This window comes from Frieseomelitta varia, unplaced genomic scaffold (genome assembly GCF_011392965.1).
Source record: "Frieseomelitta varia isolate USP_RPSP 00005682 unplaced genomic scaffold, Fvar_1.2 scaffold_524, whole genome shotgun sequence".
In the NCBI taxonomy this organism is placed as follows: Eukaryota; Metazoa; Arthropoda; class Insecta; order Hymenoptera; family Apidae; genus Frieseomelitta; species Frieseomelitta varia.
Window position 1 is genome coordinate 498,426 of NW_025110284.1, and position 20,505 is coordinate 518,930.

The 20,505-nt window shown below is 36.2% G+C and overlaps 1 protein-coding gene across 2 annotated transcripts in view; it reads left to right on the plus strand.

The window, feature by feature from the left end:
- The window catches only part of LOC122533409 (potassium voltage-gated channel subfamily H member 8), a 48,802-nt gene that overhangs the window by 20,994 nt on the left and 7,303 nt on the right, over positions 1-20,505 (plus strand). Inside the window, exons 3-8 of one of the 2 annotated variants that reach the window (XM_043663060.1) lie at positions 11,703-11,936; positions 13,645-13,776; positions 14,550-14,677; positions 14,937-15,165; positions 17,963-18,126; positions 19,688-19,901. In XM_043663060.1, coding sequence (XP_043518995.1) covers positions 11,703-11,936; positions 13,645-13,776; positions 14,550-14,677; positions 14,937-15,165; positions 17,963-18,126; positions 19,688-19,901 — 1,101 coding nt within the window. The remainder of the gene's footprint in view (positions 1-11,702; positions 11,937-13,644; positions 13,777-14,549; positions 14,678-14,936; positions 15,166-17,962; positions 18,127-19,687; positions 19,902-20,505) is intronic. The other variant, XM_043663061.1, reaches the window with a different exon arrangement.

Sequence of the window (20,505 nt, forward strand, 5' to 3'; positions counted from 1 at the left end):
AGGAAAAGTTGGCCGCCGACGGGCCGCCGAGGCCTCGCGAAATGAACCAATTTAAAGCAGGGAATCAGAATCCTAACCGTTCCATTTACCTCCACAATTCCACGTACTCGAAATTTTGTAGAAATCTGATTAGAGACAGCGGTACACTGCGACCGTACTGGAAATTGCTAAGTTATCATCGTCAGCGACCTCAATCATGGGTGATAAAGTTCCGCTGCTGATGAATCTCTCTCTCTCTCTCTCTCTCTCTCTCTCTCGGTCTTCCTCTTTAAATTGCGACGCGAAGAACGAGAGGATTATAAATATGAAACGTAGCTCCTATCCAGCGCGCGATTTTGTCCTTTCTGGACTCTCTGTAGGAAATAATTTTTGAAAAATTGTTTATTGTAGACGAGATATTAAAAATAATAGAAAAATGGATACTGAAGTTCTTCGTAGCATAGATTCCCACTCAAGGAATCAAAGTGCTACATTTGTCTTGAAACTGAAGAAATCTGACAACGCTTCATACGACAAAAGTGTATTCTTCAAATACACATGAAATTTCCAAATTTTGTCATCTATTATAAATGAAAAATAAAAAGATGATGTAAAATACTCGTTCTGGTGTTATTTTACGAAAGACTAGTAGTATAATACTTTATAAAACATAGCAATTTCCACGTTATTCGATACATTATTTGTTCAACGACCATTTCGTTTCATTATTACTGATAAAGGTAAGAATTGTTAATTTTAAAGTTCGAAGATTCCCTATTTCTCAACGATTTCTGAGAAATTTCTGAGAAATTTCAATTACAAGCTACACAGAGTAACAAGGGAACGTATGTACGTCCTATTATAAAAGATTGCTGAGCCCTATATATGATTCTCCAGCAGAGAAGCCCGTCCACTGGACTGTAAAAGAAAACGACGAAACGTAACACGAAGATTTTTCCTAAATACAGAGAGAAAAGCAGTGCTCATCTTACAATTCAGATCGACCTTTGTCGCAATTCTTTTAAGAATATTACGTCCGTGAGACAATGAACGTACGAACAGTAACACGTAATTTCGCGTTCACATTACGAAATATAATTGGAAATGTAATCAAAACGAATTAAACCTTTCATTTGTTTTTTCCCCCTGCTACAGAAGGATGAAAAATGATCGATACTTCCTCTGCGTCGGATCCTCGATTACGAAGTCGAATTAACCGAATGTATTTTCAACGATTCGAGACGCCGGGAACAATTTATTAGGTTAATGGGAAAGTAATGTCGATCTTATGGATGTAAAAAAATGGAGCAAGTTACTGTAACGTGACTGTTTTATTTGATCGAGTGTAATGTGTATTACACTTCGTCGTTCTACAATAGCAACTACCTTCGCATCGTACTTGTGAAATTGATTTCAAGCGAAGAAAGCGAATTGCTTTCACATTTTTCCTATTTGAATAATTTAAATAATTTTTCCATTTATAAAAAGTGTATAATTTCACGGCACGTGTATGAGCCGAGTTTCAAGTCTATCTCGAATTCATATAAAATAATTGATTGAGAGCAGTTTTAATCATTCTCGATATTTAAATGAAAGTTTCTCCACAATTATTGTTTGCATGTGGGACGGTGTATCAAAAATTTTTCAGACACAAGCACAAAGGATATTTTAATCCTTCATTTATAATCGAGAAAAACAAATTCAACGAATCTACGACATCAACACATCAAAATCAAACTGCGATGCATCAATCTAATAAACAAAACGTTGTTTAAAAAATTCTTTCTTGCCTCGTAATTTTGTACAACATTCTCATCGGAATCGCTGCGGAATGAACGTACCGAGTGATCTCGTTACATCTCTGGATGCCAATTCTCAAACTCGCACAATAGCCGAGCGTTTTACGAACACAGAACGCCACTCCGACTAAATGATTTGATCGTAAACGAGTGACGTTCGAGCCATTTGAAATAGTTTATCCGAGCACGGTCAAAAACCGACATTACTTTCCCATCAAGCCCCCGATATACAACGACGTACACACCGCTATTTCTTCCAACGAACAACTCCTAATTGCATTGAAAACGAGGCGATGTAACTCACCGATAGATTTTCTCACCCCCGTTCCCATCCATCCTGTAATTTCAAGTTCGATTAAGCCACTTTCCTGTATCTTCCACAATTAACGTCGTACCGGAGTTGTATTGGATTCAGCCATTAAAACGTTCAACCACGACGACCTCATCGCTCCTATTACTTAGAAGAATAGACTCCTCGAGAATGTTACGTGCCGCGCAAAATCCACTCGGGCAAAACATTAAGAAGAAACAGCACCAGTGGTGAGAAACGCGTACGACACGCGAGCGTTTCTTTTATTTACATGTACATTTTACTTTAACAGCGATACGTGACCAAAGCAAGGTCGACACCTTGCTAGGCTAATACCAACTTTTAATCCGGAATAACCGCGATAAACATAAACGTGAGGTTTTTCATTATCGCGTCAGTAACGTTCGACACGTTTCTAAATTTGCAGCAACGTGTATCACGTATACCAGTTGATCCCTCCTGTTGTCAGCCTCGTTTATTTTGCAGATCGATTTTTGTTTGGGCTAACGCGTCGCGCTAGCGTGATTTTTTATTTCGGCTCTCTGCAATTTGAAAATTGCGCACAAATATGTAATATTTATTACATTGCGCGATATTATATATTACGCTTCCGCATTTTGGCACCTTAATAATTCACGCTGCTGTGTGTCGTTAATATTCATCGCGAATATAAATATAATCGACGTTTAATTCCGTGCATCATTTCAATTCCACGGGTATACGTCATAAAATATACAAAATATACGTAAATCACTATCGCGAAATGACGAAATTTATTCGTTCGTAGACTGTGGGACTCTTGTGCGTTTGTTAATGCGAATCTGTTAATTCAATTTAATTTATCAGTGCAAAGAAATGCAAAATAATCCGAAGCAACGTTGTAACGGAATGCTGCGTTTTTAATTACATTCTCAAAAATATACGAACCTGGAGAAAAATCTCCCGAGTTTAGTAATGAGGTTTCCCTTTTAGTCGCCTTTTACGTTTCCCTTTTACACGCAGGGATATTACGTTGGGTCTATATTCTACTCCCGAACACACAAGGGAACGTATTTCAAATTCTGCACAACGTGTATACGTCGCTCGTGTACATTTTCGTTTTTTTTTTTTAGAAAAGCCATCGGCTTTCTACGAAAAAACGAAAACTTTAGGGTAACTCGAACGTCACATATTCATAAATTCACATTTCGAAAATTTCCTTTCGTTTATTACTTGACGCTTCGCGAGAAATACGAAATGGCTTATTCGTAACAATTATTAAATAAAATCGTCTCGGACTTTGAATTGGAACAAACAGCTACAACACAGCACACTCTTTGTCTTGTAGGCAAATGAACGGAATTCCAGTTGCGAAAGGTAGATTTCGCGGTTAATATCTAAATTCTTTTCGACAGAGTTCCCTTGTTTCCATTCCGACTGAATGAACTGTGAATATTTATGCGGTCGAAGATGCGAAAATGCACACGTTCGCGCAGAAATACGAAATATAAATAATCCACGTGATATTTATCAGACGAAACAATCTCCCATTGTAGACGTATTTTTAATTGCATTCGCCGAGTTGCGAATTTTCATCAATAATCGCCGTCTACTTCGCGAAGTAGATTTCCACATTTTAGGTCGAGAAACTCGAGTATTCCCTCCAAAATTAACATTCGACGTCATCGTCTCTCGTACGTTTCTGTTCGCGCGTCGCGCGTCGCCTTCAAATGCAACGTCAGATCGTGTTTTACAAGCTTACGCCCTTATTGTTTGCAGAGCCACGCGTTGGAAAAATTGACGAGCCACCGTTTATCCATTGGGACTTATTACTAAAAGTTCTCCGAGTACTTTCAATAAAGTTCTTTCCCGTACATGTAACAAAAAGAGCTGCACAGTCTACTTGTATCAAACCCAAGCCCCAGAGAAACGAAATTTTCGTACGTAACCTAATATTCTACTTCGCTTTCACCGCAAAAGCACGACAAACAGCTCCTCGTTATGTAATTAAAAACGATTCACGTTTTCAAATTCAGATCATTCAACGATACTCGCCGTCAACGTTTTCAAAATTCGTTCAATTTTAATTAATTTTAAAGAAAATTCCTCCGCTGTTCATCGATCGGAAAATCTAGGTCAGCTGAAACGACACTCATTAACTTTTATAGTCGTTCGGACAATTACCGAGTTTCAAAGTTAACCAAGGAAATTACACGCGCGTTAAATTCAGACACGCTCGGACAACGTCCGTCAACTTCTCGAAGTCGTTCGAATAATTCCTAGTTTATCAGTGCTCGGATAAAACGGGCCAAGTTTCCAAGCATGTGTGCTAAATCTACGCGAATCTTCTCGTAAACGTGCATAGATATATATATATACACGTTCAAAGCGTAGAATACAGCGAGGGCATAAATTCGGCCGCATTAACCACAATAGCTATGGCAGCACGCTGTCGCATCCACTTAATTATTTTGCGGTTACCGGGAAATATGGCTGGCAACTTACAGGCGCAGTTATCGCTTTTCAATCAAAGGGCAGAAAATACGAAACTTCGTTTGATTCTACGAATGCGTTCTCGTCGTACCGATTGGAAAATATCCTACGTACGCCGCTGAATTACGATCAGTTTTTATCGATTTGTCCCGAAACGCGTCGTATCATATCGTTCGAGCTAATTCAAGTTTATACATTCACATGTTCGTAGGTAATCGGACGTATACGACGGTTTCGTACGTAGTAGTTTCGTGCGATAGAAGACCTACTTCCGATTAGAATTTTACATTCCTGCGAATAACTCTGTGACACGAAAGTGACAAGTTTTCTTGGATGAACTGCAAGAATCGCAAGAAAACGGATTGAATCGATGACAAAACGGAAAGCACTGAGAAATTACAGTTGTTCAATTTTTATATTTCGATTTGATTTTCGACTAGGCTTGTGTCTAATTTATTAGAAATTTTTCTCAATGATATTTACATTTGGAAATTGTGAAAGAAGTGGTCTACGACATATTGCAGCTGTATTAATTGCTTAATCCAATTAAAAATCTGGGAACTAGTAACTTGTATATGTAAATGATACACCGATCAAGCAATAAACATGCAAAATAAAATTCAAGTTGCACGATATTATAAAATATTAATATCGTCGAAGAAGTCTATTTTTTTAATTGCTGCAATAAATTGCTCAACTCTTGCAAATATAATCATCACGATTTTCCAATGTAAATCTTAAGAAAATTTTAAGCGATTTAGACGTAAGATCCAGAAAAGTTGGTGAAACTAAATAACCAACTCTCAAAGATTTAAAAAATTTTGCAATAATTATTCAAGTTTCTAGTTTCACACAAATATACTAGTTCCCCGACGAATTATTCGCACATCTGGATATACACACGCGCACTTCCAAGTATATTTTCTAGAAAAATAACCAGAATACAATCTCCATCGATTTTGCAAACGTGGAACGAGTTATCACAACTAGACCACTCCAAACGTAGCTGATATGAAAATAAATCATCCGACCTAATTCACTCTGTCTCGCAAGCATGTTTTTGCGGAGGATTTTCCCACCGTTCGCGACAGATATGCCACCGTTTAAAATAACTGGCCGGCGACAATTGTGTTTTTCTTTTTTCAACGTCGCACGCAAAATTGAAACCCAGCTCGAGACGAAGCATCCGTTTTCTCGTTTCACAGCAGCTTCATTACACCCGAACACGCCGTCGTGTTTAAAATTTAATCAACGTTCAAGCGGGAAGAATACGCGACACGCGTTCATAATTCCTGGCAATTTCTACATACGTACAGAGAATATATTGAGGATAAACGTTCGAGAACCAGAGATGTATATACGTACACTCGTTACAACGATTTCGTAAATTGCGACTTGCAAGTCGAATATAAAGGGAAAGAACGGAGCGAAACTTCTCGTCCCTGTTTGTTTTTCTCCAATGCGGATTTTCTTTCTCGTGCATGGCTACCACCATAACATCTATATTTATTTAAAATGCGCTTTTCACGGCTCGTGACTATTTTTATCGCGCTCCTTTATTATTTACGACGTTCGGCTTACTTACTTACCAGGATTACGAGCTTCCCTCGCGCGAGTCTAGAGAAATTTGCGACAGTTAGAAAACTCGTTTATACGTACAGTCACGATTTTTTTAGAAAAATAAATTAGTACTGGATTGGATTTCACGGAAACTTAATTAATTTGTTGACCAGTGATTCTAAAATATATTGACAACGTTTCTTACGTTTGTTTAAGTAGGAATTTAATAGAAATTTTTTTTTAATTCTACAGACTCGATGCATATGTAGAGTACACAAGCCGAGAGAAACTTGTCCTGACTTTAATTAATAACAACATGGACACATTTTGCGTTTAATTTTGAGTTCACGGTACTTGCATAATGAACCTCGTTATTTATGATTCACAATAATGAGAATGTAACACGTATGTTTCCCACATTTGTGCGGTTAACAACGATTGTACTCTAAAATATATTCTATGTTTATTCATAATTCACTCTGCGAAACGTGAGTAAAATGTGTCTTTATAGTACAAGGGGAGATACATTCTTCTCGTCACTTCATCCATCACCGCGCGTGGAAAGAACGTTCAACATTTAATATCGCCAAGTTTAGATTTCCAATTGGAAGACTTTCAACACGTCGGAGAGAAAAGAGAACGCGTTGACTGTCCACCGTTTGTTAGTGGTCGTCTTTCATCGTTCGGAATATTCATCGTCTAAAGAAACTTAAATATTTTCGTCATTTGCAACAGAGTTCTCCGAGCTTGTGTTTCAATATGTCCCTGTGTGCGCGCGACGTACGCGAGACAATCGGCTCCATTAGTCTTTGTCAAGGCCCGTCTGAAACTGTAACATTTACGCCGCTTTTAGCAGCTGATGCGATGATCGTAAACCCTGTCGTTCTCGTGATCGTCAGTTTAGACATTCACTGTACCTGCGTACTGCACGGCACAGCTGGAAATTCGAAAGATGACTTCACATCGCGCGTGTATCTACGACGTGTTTGTGCACCTGCGTGCAACTAAGCCGCGAACGCGAGTGGACGATTTCGACGTGCAACACTGCTTATGTAACAGTTTTCGAACGTTTACCGTATATAAGAATTTTTACGTGCACATTGTGCGCGCTCTAGAAACCGCTTTGAAACTTGAACTTCTTCGAAATGCCTTCTCGGATTCATTTGAGACTAAAGTTTTGAAAGCAATCTAAAAATTTATTAGGACAGAAATCGTGAGATGTTCAATAATAATATGAAGATGATCGCGACTGTTTAAATCGGTAAAATCAATAAAATCTTGTTACAATACTGATGAAATTTTGAAACGTTTCATATGACGCAAGTACACGTGATTGTATGTGCCCATTAAGTTTCTATACAAGTTGAGCAACATAATCGTGTTGCTCATTACAAGTATTTTATATGATATAATATATTCACAAATACGATTATATACATACTTGTACATTGAATTTTCGAATTGTCTTCAAATTCTACTGAGATAGTTGATGAGTTTCTTAGTTAATGAGATTTCAAGACGTTCTACATAATAAGGTCACAAAGAGTTATATATTTGGTAGAAATACGTAAATATATACGAACAGAGAAAGGCACGGGGAGTAAGATCGCGGAATGGAGTCCCTAATTAAAGAGGAACTGCGAATCCGCTGCGTATCTCGTCGCGTTTAATTATGTCTTTCATTTCGTCTGAAATCGTTGAAACGTTGGTCCTTTGTACGATGTATATTCTTACATGTCGGACATAATTAAAATCTGTTGAAGATAAACACGTAGAAATCCCTAACGTCCTCGAGCTGCAGACTGCAGACTGCAGAGGTATTAACTCGATAATCCTATCCTAGGTCCCGATCGAGCACAATATGTATTTACTTGAATGGGAATTAAGCTACGAATTATTAATTCCACGAATTCTGCTTGTTTGCGCGTGTAATTTCCAACAATTGGACTTTGTTAAAGGATTCCCGAAGCGTGAAAAAGATACGGAGGAATCTATTGTCGATTCGATCTCATTTTAAAGAAGTCCTTTCGTTTGTCGAAATGAAAACGCGACGCGGAGCATGAAAATTCGAAGCATTAAATGTAATAGACTATGAATTTTGGTGAATTTATGAAAAATACAAAAGTGCAAAAATACGTGATAACAAGAAAAATGTGAAACAACAAACGTGTTAGTTACGACGTTAGATAGTCAGGAAAGTTTTCTTCTTTTTACGAGAATAAAAAACGCAGCAAGTGGTATATAAAAAAAAAGTATAATTTTGTTTATCAAAAACAAGCACTTCTCACCAACTATTTTGAGAGACGATGAGAAGACGACGATGTTTTTCTGCGGGTAAAATTTTCTAACATCAAGCACGTAATTATAATAAAATGTCAAAAGTATACTTGTCGCAGCATTTGCTGACCAAACGTAATTTCCACTTCATTGCTCGTATTCGCAAAATCGCGAATTTGCACAAGAATCCGCGGTCCAATAAAAAAAAAGTGCTAAGAAAAGAACAACGAGGAAGAAAGATAAAAGAAAGAAAATATCACGAGCGAGCAAGAGAAAACGACCGGCAAATGAAAATAAATTCGCATTTAAAAAACCCCTAAATCATATTTTTATCTTACAACCCTTCGTCGTAACTGAAACTCTCTACCAAACAACACTATTTTTCCGCGCTGTATAAAGGGTGCTGTTTAATCGTCAATCACCATGATCCGTTCCACTGACGACAAAAAAAAAAATAAAGTTGCACGAGATTGTTCAGCTCGTTCACTGGGAAACGATGCCGATATGTTTCGAAACAAATGGTAATATGACTAGAGAGACTAGATCCGTGAATGTGAAAATAAGCTGCTTGAGGAAAGAAGTAATTTAGAAAATATTGTTTCGTGAAATTACGTAGTTAACAAACACGTTGGAAAGAATATTCGAGCTCCAAATGAAATTACTGTGATTGTTACAATTACGAAGGCTACGAATTGAGTCGAATTACGCTTGACGCTGTGACGAGAAAGTAAAATCCTCGGTTTTTTACTTTCGTGAAGAAACGAAACAGACGAGGAATTAAATGGTAATTGGAAGAGTGTGAAATTATAAAGAGAGCCTCCTCGATGAACAGCGAGTCATTGATTTTGCCTCCAAGAACAAGGAAGCATCTCGAGAGTTGAAATCTCGGAAGGCTTTGCGGGAAGATGAAAGTGTTTCAGGGGAGAGCGTAAAATTAAAAATAGTATGTATATACCCCGTCGTTACCCGGAGAGTGATTATACGTGACGTCAGACAAAGCTCATCACCCAATGGACTGTGCCATATGAAGCAGTCATGCATTACGCTCGTGTAATCATCGAAATCTTGTTTACTTCCCTATAATTTTGTTAATCGCACACCTCCTCCCCCTCTTTCTCCCACGAGGTGCAGCTTGAAACGTCTAGCGAAAATATTTCAACGTTTTATCGCGACAAATATTGCGCGTGTATGTGTATTGTATCTATGTGTCATAATATTGTAATTTCATTAGCACTGGACGACGATTTTATTGAGAAAATTTGAAACCAATCGGAAAATTACTTATTGCGAATTGATATAGAGGGTGTTTCTGCAATCGTGGTACAATCTTAATTTCTCTTAAATTTACTGTTTGATTTTGAGAAGAGCAAGTTCGTGAAAGAAAGATATTAATTTTAAAGGACTCTTCCTTTTTCATTATGACGAAATTATAAAATGAACGATAATTGAAAGAATGCAATCTATGTCAAATTAATTAGTGAAATTTATGTTCCCAATAATTACGAAAATGTAGAAACAGGTGTAAGTTTTTCTGATAATTTAATTGAAATTGTCTTTTGCTCGTGTACGCGTTTCGAATATATTTTTCACCTGAAGCGTTTCATTGTTATTTATTAACACCCATTATAGTTCCATAAGTATTTCATCTCACAACGCAATAACATTAATTTGTAAATAAATTATACGTGTATGAATTTATCTTGTTGGAATAACTTTTCCATCGTTATTATTAAAGGCACTGGTATTTACATCAACACCCGATGAATTTAATTTGTAAATAAATAACATTTAGTAAGCAAAGTTCAATTTATTTTGTTGGAATAACATCGTCATTATTGAAAGTCACGCTCGTTATGACTGTCAATGTCCAATAAATTTATATTTTAATTCACAAACAGAAAAGAACGTACATTTCTAAATGAATTAATTTCGACTTTATTATAATTATTGTTGAAGGCTACACTCTTTGTGTCAATATCCGATTAAAGACAATAAATATTTTTAATTTTAATGACCAGACAATACTACGAAATGGTAAAAAATAAATCTTTTGTATTGTGTTCGACATCGCCCGTTATTGAATGTTCCAAAAATTCTTGAATACAGAAAAATGCTTTAAAATCTATTTTGAATGTTTTTAAACTCTCCAGCCACGGGCGATTTTCATATTTTTCTGTACAAAATCACGGGCGAAATTCATATCACATGAATGTTTATCGCGAGCAAACTTTCAATGCAACGCAAAAAAGAGAAAATCAAAATAAATGAAGAAACGGGACATGTTTATATTTATTCACTAAGTGCTGGTAATTATTAATGGATTATTAACTACCATATTTATTATTTATTAGTTAGTTACTAATAACAATTAACAGCTACTGAATTATTCGCTACATTATTTATTTATTGACTGTAACTCTTTTATCTCTTATTATTTCATTTGCTAGTTCTCATTCAACGTTTCCTTCTGTTCAGATATTCTAAAAATTCAATGCAACGCGACGACGATAATATTCATGGAAAGTCCATCGAAATAAGTAGAACGCGAGTTCGACATCGTTGGAGAGTTAATAAATAGTATATCTACACTTTATCGGATTGCTCGGAAAGTTCGAAACATATTTGACAGTCTGTGTCATTGTTTGCATCTCGTTTTCGATTGAGAAAGGAAAAAGATACAATCAAACGAAATATTAAGTTGTGCTCTTACAATTAGTTTCACACTGAAAGAACTCAATGAGAGAGAGACACTCGGAATTCGTTAGCGACAAAGGTTTCGCTTCTCCATAAATTGGAATTCATGCATGAATGAACAACAAGCAAAAAAAAAAAAAAAAAAAATATTGAAGAGTTGAATGTTCAACTTCATCCAGCGCGCGTAATATATAGACGCGTAATCATTTATTCTGACTTTTTCTCTTCACTGGCGATTTTTTTCAATTATCAGAAATTGGTTACTCCGTAGCAAAATTCCTCCAATTTGCTTTTAAATTTCTTTCCATTACAATTGGCATTGACACACGCGCTTTTACCAAAAGCGACTCCCGTTTTTCCATCATTATGGGTTCCAGATATTTGTAATAAAAGAAGCATTTCACGTCGTTTAATGCTTCTGCTTTAATTATTCTAAAATATTTACGGAGATAGATTAAGCATGAATATCTGATGTGTGGACAAATGCTTTCTAGCAGAAACAGTTGAACAAAAATATTAAACGAAATGACAACATTTCACTGGTTACTGTGTGTATGTGTATGTGTGTGTGTGCGCGCGCCATTTAACGGAACGTTGATTTTCATTTGCAGACAGCAACTTTGTGCTGGGAAATGCGCAGGTTCCGTCGCTCTACCCGATTGTTTATTGCTCTGACGGGTTCTGCGAGCTGACAGGATTCGCGCGAGCGCAGATCATGCAAAAGGGTTGCGCTTGCAAGTTCCTCTATGGTCCGGAAACGAAAGAAGAGGAAAGGGCGATGATCGAGAAGAGCCTCGAGAGCAAAACAGAGCTGAAGACGGAAGTGGTCCTTTACAAAAAGAACGGTGAGCTTTATCCTGCGCTCAATCACAGAAATAATCGATCGACCAAAAACAAGTGATTTTACTAATTTCTAGTATTTACCAACCTAACGTTTGATCACATAATGCAGATAATTCCCCTAATTATTCCTAGTTTAATTTAATCTCTTAATAGCTAAATTATGGAATATATGTCCCTGGCAACGTTTCATGAAATGTAACATATTGTACACCGATCGATTTAAACGCTTTTATCAAAATTACCAAAATATTAGACGTATTCTACGAGCTACCATTGCTAAAATATTCGACATATCTATTCTTGTGCAGTAATGGGATTTTTATTCTGATTATTCATGTTGACTTTACTGCGTTGAATGATTCGTGATATTTGAATCTGTTTCTTTCACGTTAATGATAGATATAAATATACCACTGTTTTTTGGAACCTCGAATATCTACTTCATAATTTAGTAGAGAAAAAAATATAAATTAACCGGTGTAGATAAATTCTGATTGGTCAGCCACCAGGTGGTCGACAATGCTTGCGCAAAATTAATTATTAACGTCAATTATTTGATCTAATAATAACGTGCCGTTTCTTTCGTGACGCGCAATTATTCACACAATCAGATACAGGTTATTAATTAACAATTAATTTTACAATTATTTCATTAATTTCCCGTAGAATGATCCGTGCATTTTCGCATTTCATACGTCAAAATGAATTGATTAATGTAAAAATTGTATTTTGTGGAATGTGACATCGTGGAAAACATGTTCAAATTATAATTTTAGATACCGGTATGTTTATCGTGTTACATTTCAAATTTACATGTTCTTGCTCGTTATGCACAGTGGCCAAATGAAACGATCATCTACGTGAACAAATTTGTCACGCGACATTTTCATGGATTTTGTCAAGATCGACATTTTCATAACAAGACAAAACTGTTTCAATATAAACTGTTGCCGGTTAATAGTAATCATAATATCGCTGCGCGTAAATTCGTATCTTTGTGAAAATAATTTAAAACTAGAATCCAGGCAGAGAATCGCTATACTTGTTAAATATTTTAACAATTTTATTTCGTATTTTGGTTATTTTAGATACTGCATTATGCGTGTCCCATGCATTTTTGTTCCTCTAAATTTATCCACAAACATATAAAAATCCGCAGCATGACAATAACTTTTATATCTTTTTCTCTGTCCGATCCAATTTGAGTGTAACATTTTAAATTAATGAGAATTCCGATCTGCAATATCACTCTGACGGAATATCTTTCATCGGTGCTTTCACATTTTGTTCATGTAGTTGATTCGTAACGATGAAAATCGCCGTTTAACGTTATTAATCGCGGCGAATACGGCGTATTAAACGCGGGCGCAAGGAAAGCACAGGTGCAACGGGATACGTTTAATCGGGATAATCGATTCGATCGAATCGGCTACTATCATATTTGTACAACACCAACTGGTCATGTTTTCCACCATGCCCTGGTACACCTCCGTTTTTCTGCGTTCGAGAGCAGTCGGTTTGAAATTGAAAAACAGTGGAGATTCATAGCCGAGATTCAGAAAAAAAATAAATAAATAAATAAATAAAAAAATAAAAATAAAACGAGAAAGAAAGAGAGAAACGAGAGATAAGCGAAAAAACACTTCATGAATTTCAAATCGCAGAGCGGGTACTATCAAGTTGATACTGAACGTGTGAGTTTAATTGCAGGAAGTTCGTTCAACTGTTTGCTCGATATCGTGCCGATCAAAAACGAAAAGAGCGACGTCGTACTCTTCCTGGCATCGCACAAGGATATCACCCACACGAAGAACCTTCAGCTGTGTGAGTTGCTCGATAGTGGTGAGTTCTAGCCAAGCTTCGCTGCTGAACTCAGTCTGACGAAACGATTTTCTCTGGAATGCATTTCGATCGACGTGACTGATGAATTGCATTCCAAAGTATCCGAGCACGGGACCATACATCGGGTATGGATTAAACGTTCCCAATGTACATAACCTTGTTTCTTTTCTTTGTTTTTTTTTTCTTTTTTTTTTCCTTCTCTCTCTCAACGTGTCTAACCGTTTCGTGCTTTCAACACCGCGATCACGCTACTACACGCTGCTGCACGATAACAGAAACAACCCTAACGCAACTCGCAGCCGTTGTTACAAACAAGCAAAGAGCAACGCAAAAGAGAAGCATTAAAAAAAAAAAAAAAAAAGAGACACCAAAAAGCACAAAGCGAAAAAGCCAGCTTCAGATAGTTTTGCTTATCTCGTAGAATTTACGCGTAATCGCATTGCACGTGTTAGTTACAAAACTGACCTAGTAAAGCTACGTATACGTAACATGTAGATACCTCGCTCGAATCGGAGGTTATTTTTACGATGTATGCTATTTTTTCCGGCAAAAGAAAAGAAAAAAAAAAAAAAAAGAAGAAGGATAAACGTCGAGGATAAAAGAAGGGAAAAAAGGAGATGTCCGATACGACGTTGTTGCTTACGTGTAAATCATTGAATATTAATATACGTGTTGTTTCCCTGAACACCCTAATTGCATACGACGCCGTACAGTTTGAACGCTGTACGAAGGGAGAGGTGTAATGTACGGCGATGGTACAATTATTATTTCAGATGCAAACGGCAGTCTCGATCCGGAGGCGCCGCCAGCTAATTATGGCAGAAGAAGAAGCCGCGCCGTCCTTTATCAATTGTCAGGCCATTACAAACAGGACAATAAGCACAAAATTAAATTGAACAACGTAAGTGGTTCGTTCTTCGGTTTCGAAACCGCTTTCAAAAGCAGCCCGAACTCAGTTTCATTCATCCCGATAGGAATAATTTATATATTGTATTCGTGACTCGCGAAAATGTCTCGAAAAATTTTATAAATTGAGAAAAGTTTTACCGAAACCGTGGACTGTCCGCTCGATTTTAAATATTTTCGTGAGCAATCACGTCTCGTCTCAATAATGATACAAAGATCTGTTCAGCGATGTACGACGTGTACCATTGTTGTAGAACCTTCTGCACTCAACAGCGGCACCATTGCCGGAATACAAGACGACCGGGATCAAAAAATCACAGTTTATCTTAAGCCACTACGGCGGCTTCAAGTCTTGCTGGGACTGGCTGATACTACTCGCGACGTTCTATGTGGCGATCGTCGTCCCTTTCAACGCGAGTTTCATCAACATCGACAGGCCTACGATGGTCAGCGACGTTGTCGTCGAAGCGCTCTTTATAACCGGTGAGTACCGTTTCTTCAATTAAAATACTTATCTCCAGTAATGGACACTTTGAATATCATTCAGCTCCGAAACGATCCGACATTTTTCAACTGCATCGCGCGTTGACGTAAACTTGAAGATTTGCAACGCAGCAGAGGAAAGTTTACTTCTGTTGTTTCTATACGTATCCCCAATTCGATGCAAATTGAACATAAACTCCAGTTATTAAATTACAAAATTGAAAATCCACTCGAGGAATACGATATCTCGATCAACTCTGATGATATTTAAACATAATACCATTGAGTCGACGCGTTCCAAGTCTTCCGAGACATCAAAAATCTATGATTTCCAAGAGCGTCAAGACTTTCGAGAGTTTCGAATGTTGTCGAGTATTCGAATTCCCAGCCGTCCGATGTACTTGTCATTTATCTCGTTAGCGATCGATCGAAAGATCGGGAAGAGAAAGAAGAGACTGTAGCACGGTAACCAGCCTAAAATTACTAATCGGAAAATGGTCGATGTGTATCGATTGGACGGTGCTTTTAAAGTAATTCAGCCGAAAAGAAACCAGGGTCGGTACTCCTTTTATCCAATTGGTGATTCGAAGAGATCGTCAAGTCCTCGAAAGCAACGACGATTCCGTGCTTCTCTGTTTCCAATCTACTTATACCTCTATCGGGGTATCAGTCGTCGTTGATTTCAACTACTGAACGCCTCGTTCGTGACATGATTTCCTTCGCGCATATCCAACACGGAAAAATTTCATTTAATTTCGATGCTTTCGCAAATTTGTCATTACACAGACAGAACGAGGGAAGATTCTGTCGCGTGGCTACGAACGAAGCTTTTCATCTTGATTCTCATCACAGAAATCCTACTATCCTCGAGAGTCAATGTTCCCAAGTAATGTAACATTCGCTCTACAAACACTGAATTGATTTATACCCGAAGTGAATATCGAGCAACCATGTTCCAAGCGAGAGCTCTCCGCGGGTGTTCGAGACCGAGGTCGAGTCTCTTTGAAAATAGAAATCATAATTCCATTTGTTTGTACAATGTAGAGTGTTTCTTTTCTCAGAATGTTCTCTCCATCGAAAATTTAGAGAATTTAGAGAATTTAGAATATTTTTATTATTTTTTTCATATTAGTAAAATTTTTGTTAATTATCATTTCATAATCAAAGTTGTCATTGTAACATTTTCGTTTCTTAGAAAAATGTGCAAAGAAGTTCGTCTCGTCCAAACATTTTCAATTATTGACGCTATTATAATTATTGTAATTTATATTTGTATTTTCGTTAATTTTTGATCGATCTTTCAGCGGCATCCGTTTCTTGCACTCGTAGAATATACTGGCAAATACGAGAATCGAATTGATACAGGAGAAGTTGGATTGATTTACCGAAGTGAAATAAAATCAAACTTCACGGAATAACAAATTCAATTTTTCATCACTGTCAATATTCTACCGGCAGCGGATAGTGATGAAAATTTCAAAGCAGGAAATTGTAGAACAATTTTATTACATTGAGCGGATTTCTAAGTTTCTAACTGAAAATTTTACGACCACAATTTAAAAAATTGGTTTCACTGTTCAAACGAAAATTATACATTTTTTATACATCATTTAAATTTTTCATAAATCCATAAACTTCTACTTCTATTGATATCTGATATCTCGTATTTTTGATTACGACTGTTTAATAATCTTTTTTATTATCCTATTAAATATCCTTTTTATTAACATAAATTTTTCATGCAAAATCAATATTTTATTCGAAACATTTTCAAATTAGTATTCTTTCATTTGCAACATCAAAATGTTTTAAAAATTAACATTTTTCTATCACGCAAATTTATGAAGATATATTTCTAAATTACATTCTAATTTACACTTGCGAAAATATACTAAATATATTAAAAGACTCTGGATGGAGGAAACTCGGAACATTCTGTGTTCGAAAAACGATGTTTTATCATTCTATTTTTGTGCTGTTTCTCCGATTAAATTTCTCTCTACTCGAAAACCTGATATTCGTAATCGTAATTCGATATGAAACTACTTCATCTCGCTTGCCTAATTTGTAAATGAGCCGAATGAGCGAATGTTGAGACAGAAATTCAGTTTGTTAACGAGATTAGGAGCATGAAGTTCCTTAACACGATGCGTTTTCGTGTTGGAAAACTTAATGGGGGAAAAGGGAAAGGACAATCGATCGCAAGGGTAGTTCGTCTCTTTGATCAAAACACGATCTGTGAACTTCCTGATCCGAAATATCTGCTTGCCCAGATTCCTACTCTGTAACATGTTCGAACACTATAGGATTACAATCGGAATTAATCGCAAGAGCATAGGAGAGAAATAATATGTCACATTTCAAATAATTTCACGTTAATTAAAATTAAAAAATTTCAGTTAATTCTGCTTCACTTAAATTCTCGTTTCGTTTAAAGGGCAACCACATCCTCGTAATTTTAAAAATAATATTAAAACACTGGTTTTCAATAATTTAACGAAACTTCGTCGATTTGTCAGCTGTTTTTAAAAAATTTACATCTTTGAGCTTGATAAATTCTTGCCACTGTTGGTTTCGGAGATTCGAAAGAGTTTCTTTTTACTTCTTTTTTATGTTACAAGCATATAGAACATTGTATTATTAGAATTTTTTATAATTTGAATAATTAACAATGTTAGAGCACTGGAGATGCTCGTTTTTATTGAAGATGAGATTCTTTTCTTCTGTGATCTTCAATGCATGTTGTGTCAGAAATGAAACGAAATAATAAAATCACGCGTGTGTGTCTTTTTCGCAGATATCATTCTAAACTTTCGAACGACGTACGTAAGCAGAAAAGGGGAAGTGGTTAGCAATAGCAAGAGCATAGCCGTGAACTATCTAAAAGGCTGGTTTTTCGTCGATCTCGTCGCTGCTTTGCCCTTTGATTTTCTTTATGCTTCTGACGTTTACAGCGGTGAGGTGAGTGATCAAACTAAATATATACATAGACAGCTAAATTTTCGAATTTTCATACTACAATAACCCACGAGAATATAAATATAATATAGAAGAAGAACGAAATTTTACGTATACACAAAATATGTTACATAATTTTTTGTATACACAACGTGCGTTACATAAAACATTTTCAAATTCTATCAACACTGCAACGAGAGAGATTTATTGCAAATATACATTGCTGTACAGAAACTTGGAGCACCCTTCGTTCTTTAGATGAAATAAATTTTTTCATACACTTCAAGAACTTGTACACACCGAGAATATTGCATTTCCAAATATAATCTAAATATAATAGACGATTTTTTTCCATATTATTTGAAGCACTATAACACTAGAACTACCGAGCTGGTCAAAGTGATCAATTCATAATTTTTGCTGGATACGTCATAGATGTACAACGGTACACTGTTGGAGATTTAAATGTTCTTTGTACAATAAATAGAATAAAAGCTCGTGTATTCTATTCTATTGTATCTTACAGCTTTTCTATTTTTTTCACTTTAATATCTCTGATAAAAATTCTATGTTTTAGTTGTTGATAGTTCTAGTGTTAAATATTTTGTATATATTTCTTCGTATTAGGTGCATTCTGTGCTTCAAAATTTTCTGTAAATTGCGTATAAATCCATTCTAACAATAATAAATATTAAAAGTAGTCCCACTGAATGTCGAGACCTACTGATATAATAAATTACGTCTGTTTAATACTCAAATGTATCAAATATTTTATAACTTTTGTATACATTTTGTGATCAATGTGACAAGACATGACAGTCATCTCTTATCGCACTGTTTACGAAACTTCGAAAGTTTTACATATTCGTGACAAAATTTCCATACACGTTCGTGAGCAATTTGTAAGTTAATTTCAAATCACCGGTATGAAACTCTTAACACGACTGCGAATAGCGAGTTTCTTTTCTAAATCAAAACCTGGCTCGGGTGTCCTGCCGAGAAATGTAAGGAAGAGATACGTGCACAAGATACTATTTGTACAATATATATAAAGCGAGTTGTGAATGAAGTTCATTTAGGAAAAGGTTCGTGTATTATTAAATTGAACGATGTACACCGATTCCTCCGCGTCGCGTCGTCCGTGTTCGCTCTCTCCGGAACATGGTCACATATCGAACGACGTATCTCGACATGAATCTACAAAATGGTACACTCTAGTCTAACCCGTGGTTATAGCGTGCGAGAATACGTAATTACATTGATTAACGCACTTTCAAATATTTAACATCTCGTCATCATGACGAGCACGAAGGGTACTTCAAATAAATAAGTACTGAATCTTTCATCTATCACACTTAAAAGAAGTTAGAATTGTCATGTTCTTATTTCATAGAACGATATAGACCGAAGTTTATTTCGTCCACAAAGCAAAGTTAACTATTATAAACGTAAAGATACAAAGATCTTTAGAAGATGTACAAAAATATTTCATATGTGGAGATTTAACAAATCGCGATGTGCTTCGACTAACATTTATTAATAACTATAATCTATTCTATCATAGGAATCGGGACATGGTAACATTCATTTAGTAAAATTAACGAGATTGCTAAGGCTCGCGCGATTACTTCAAAAGATGGATAGATATTCGCAGTACAGCGCGGTAATTTTGACGATGTTGATGCTGTTTTTCATCCTGGTGGCACACTGGCTGGCTTGCATTTGGTTCGTTATCGCGGAAAAAGAACGATTGAGAAACGATAATGATTGGGACCTCGGTAAGTTCGATTTTTCTTAATAAACTTCCATTTATAGAAAAACTGCTGTCGAAGCTTAGGGAGAGAACTTTTGAATGTTTACGAGTCGATAGACAATTCATTCTATTATTAATAATCCTCACTGATCAATATTTCTGTTGAAAATAACAATTTATGCGCAACATAGCTATTAATCCTCAAATAGTATTATTAAGTTACAGATAACAACAGTAATATCGCTCAAATTAATTATAACTATATCATAAATTATGTCGCTGAAATTTAGAATACCTGTTTGAGTTTGTTTCGTTTGTTGCATTGTACAAATTAAACGAAGTAAAATGAAATTAAGAACTCGACTAATTAAGTAATTTAACTCTGCTTCAATTCATGCTCGATAATCGCGACAATCGTATGGACTGAGGCATTTCAATTTCTCCTTGTAGGTATGTATTTTAGTAAATCATATACGTTTATATAAATAAGGTTCCGTTTCTCGAATCGTTGCACCAGAAATGTGCGATTGACACGGACGATTGACTCCAGCATGAAATTCTATTCTATTCAATCGTAGAGGAAGACGGTATCCCCGGTTGGAAAATCAATTCCTGGCAAATGGGCATAA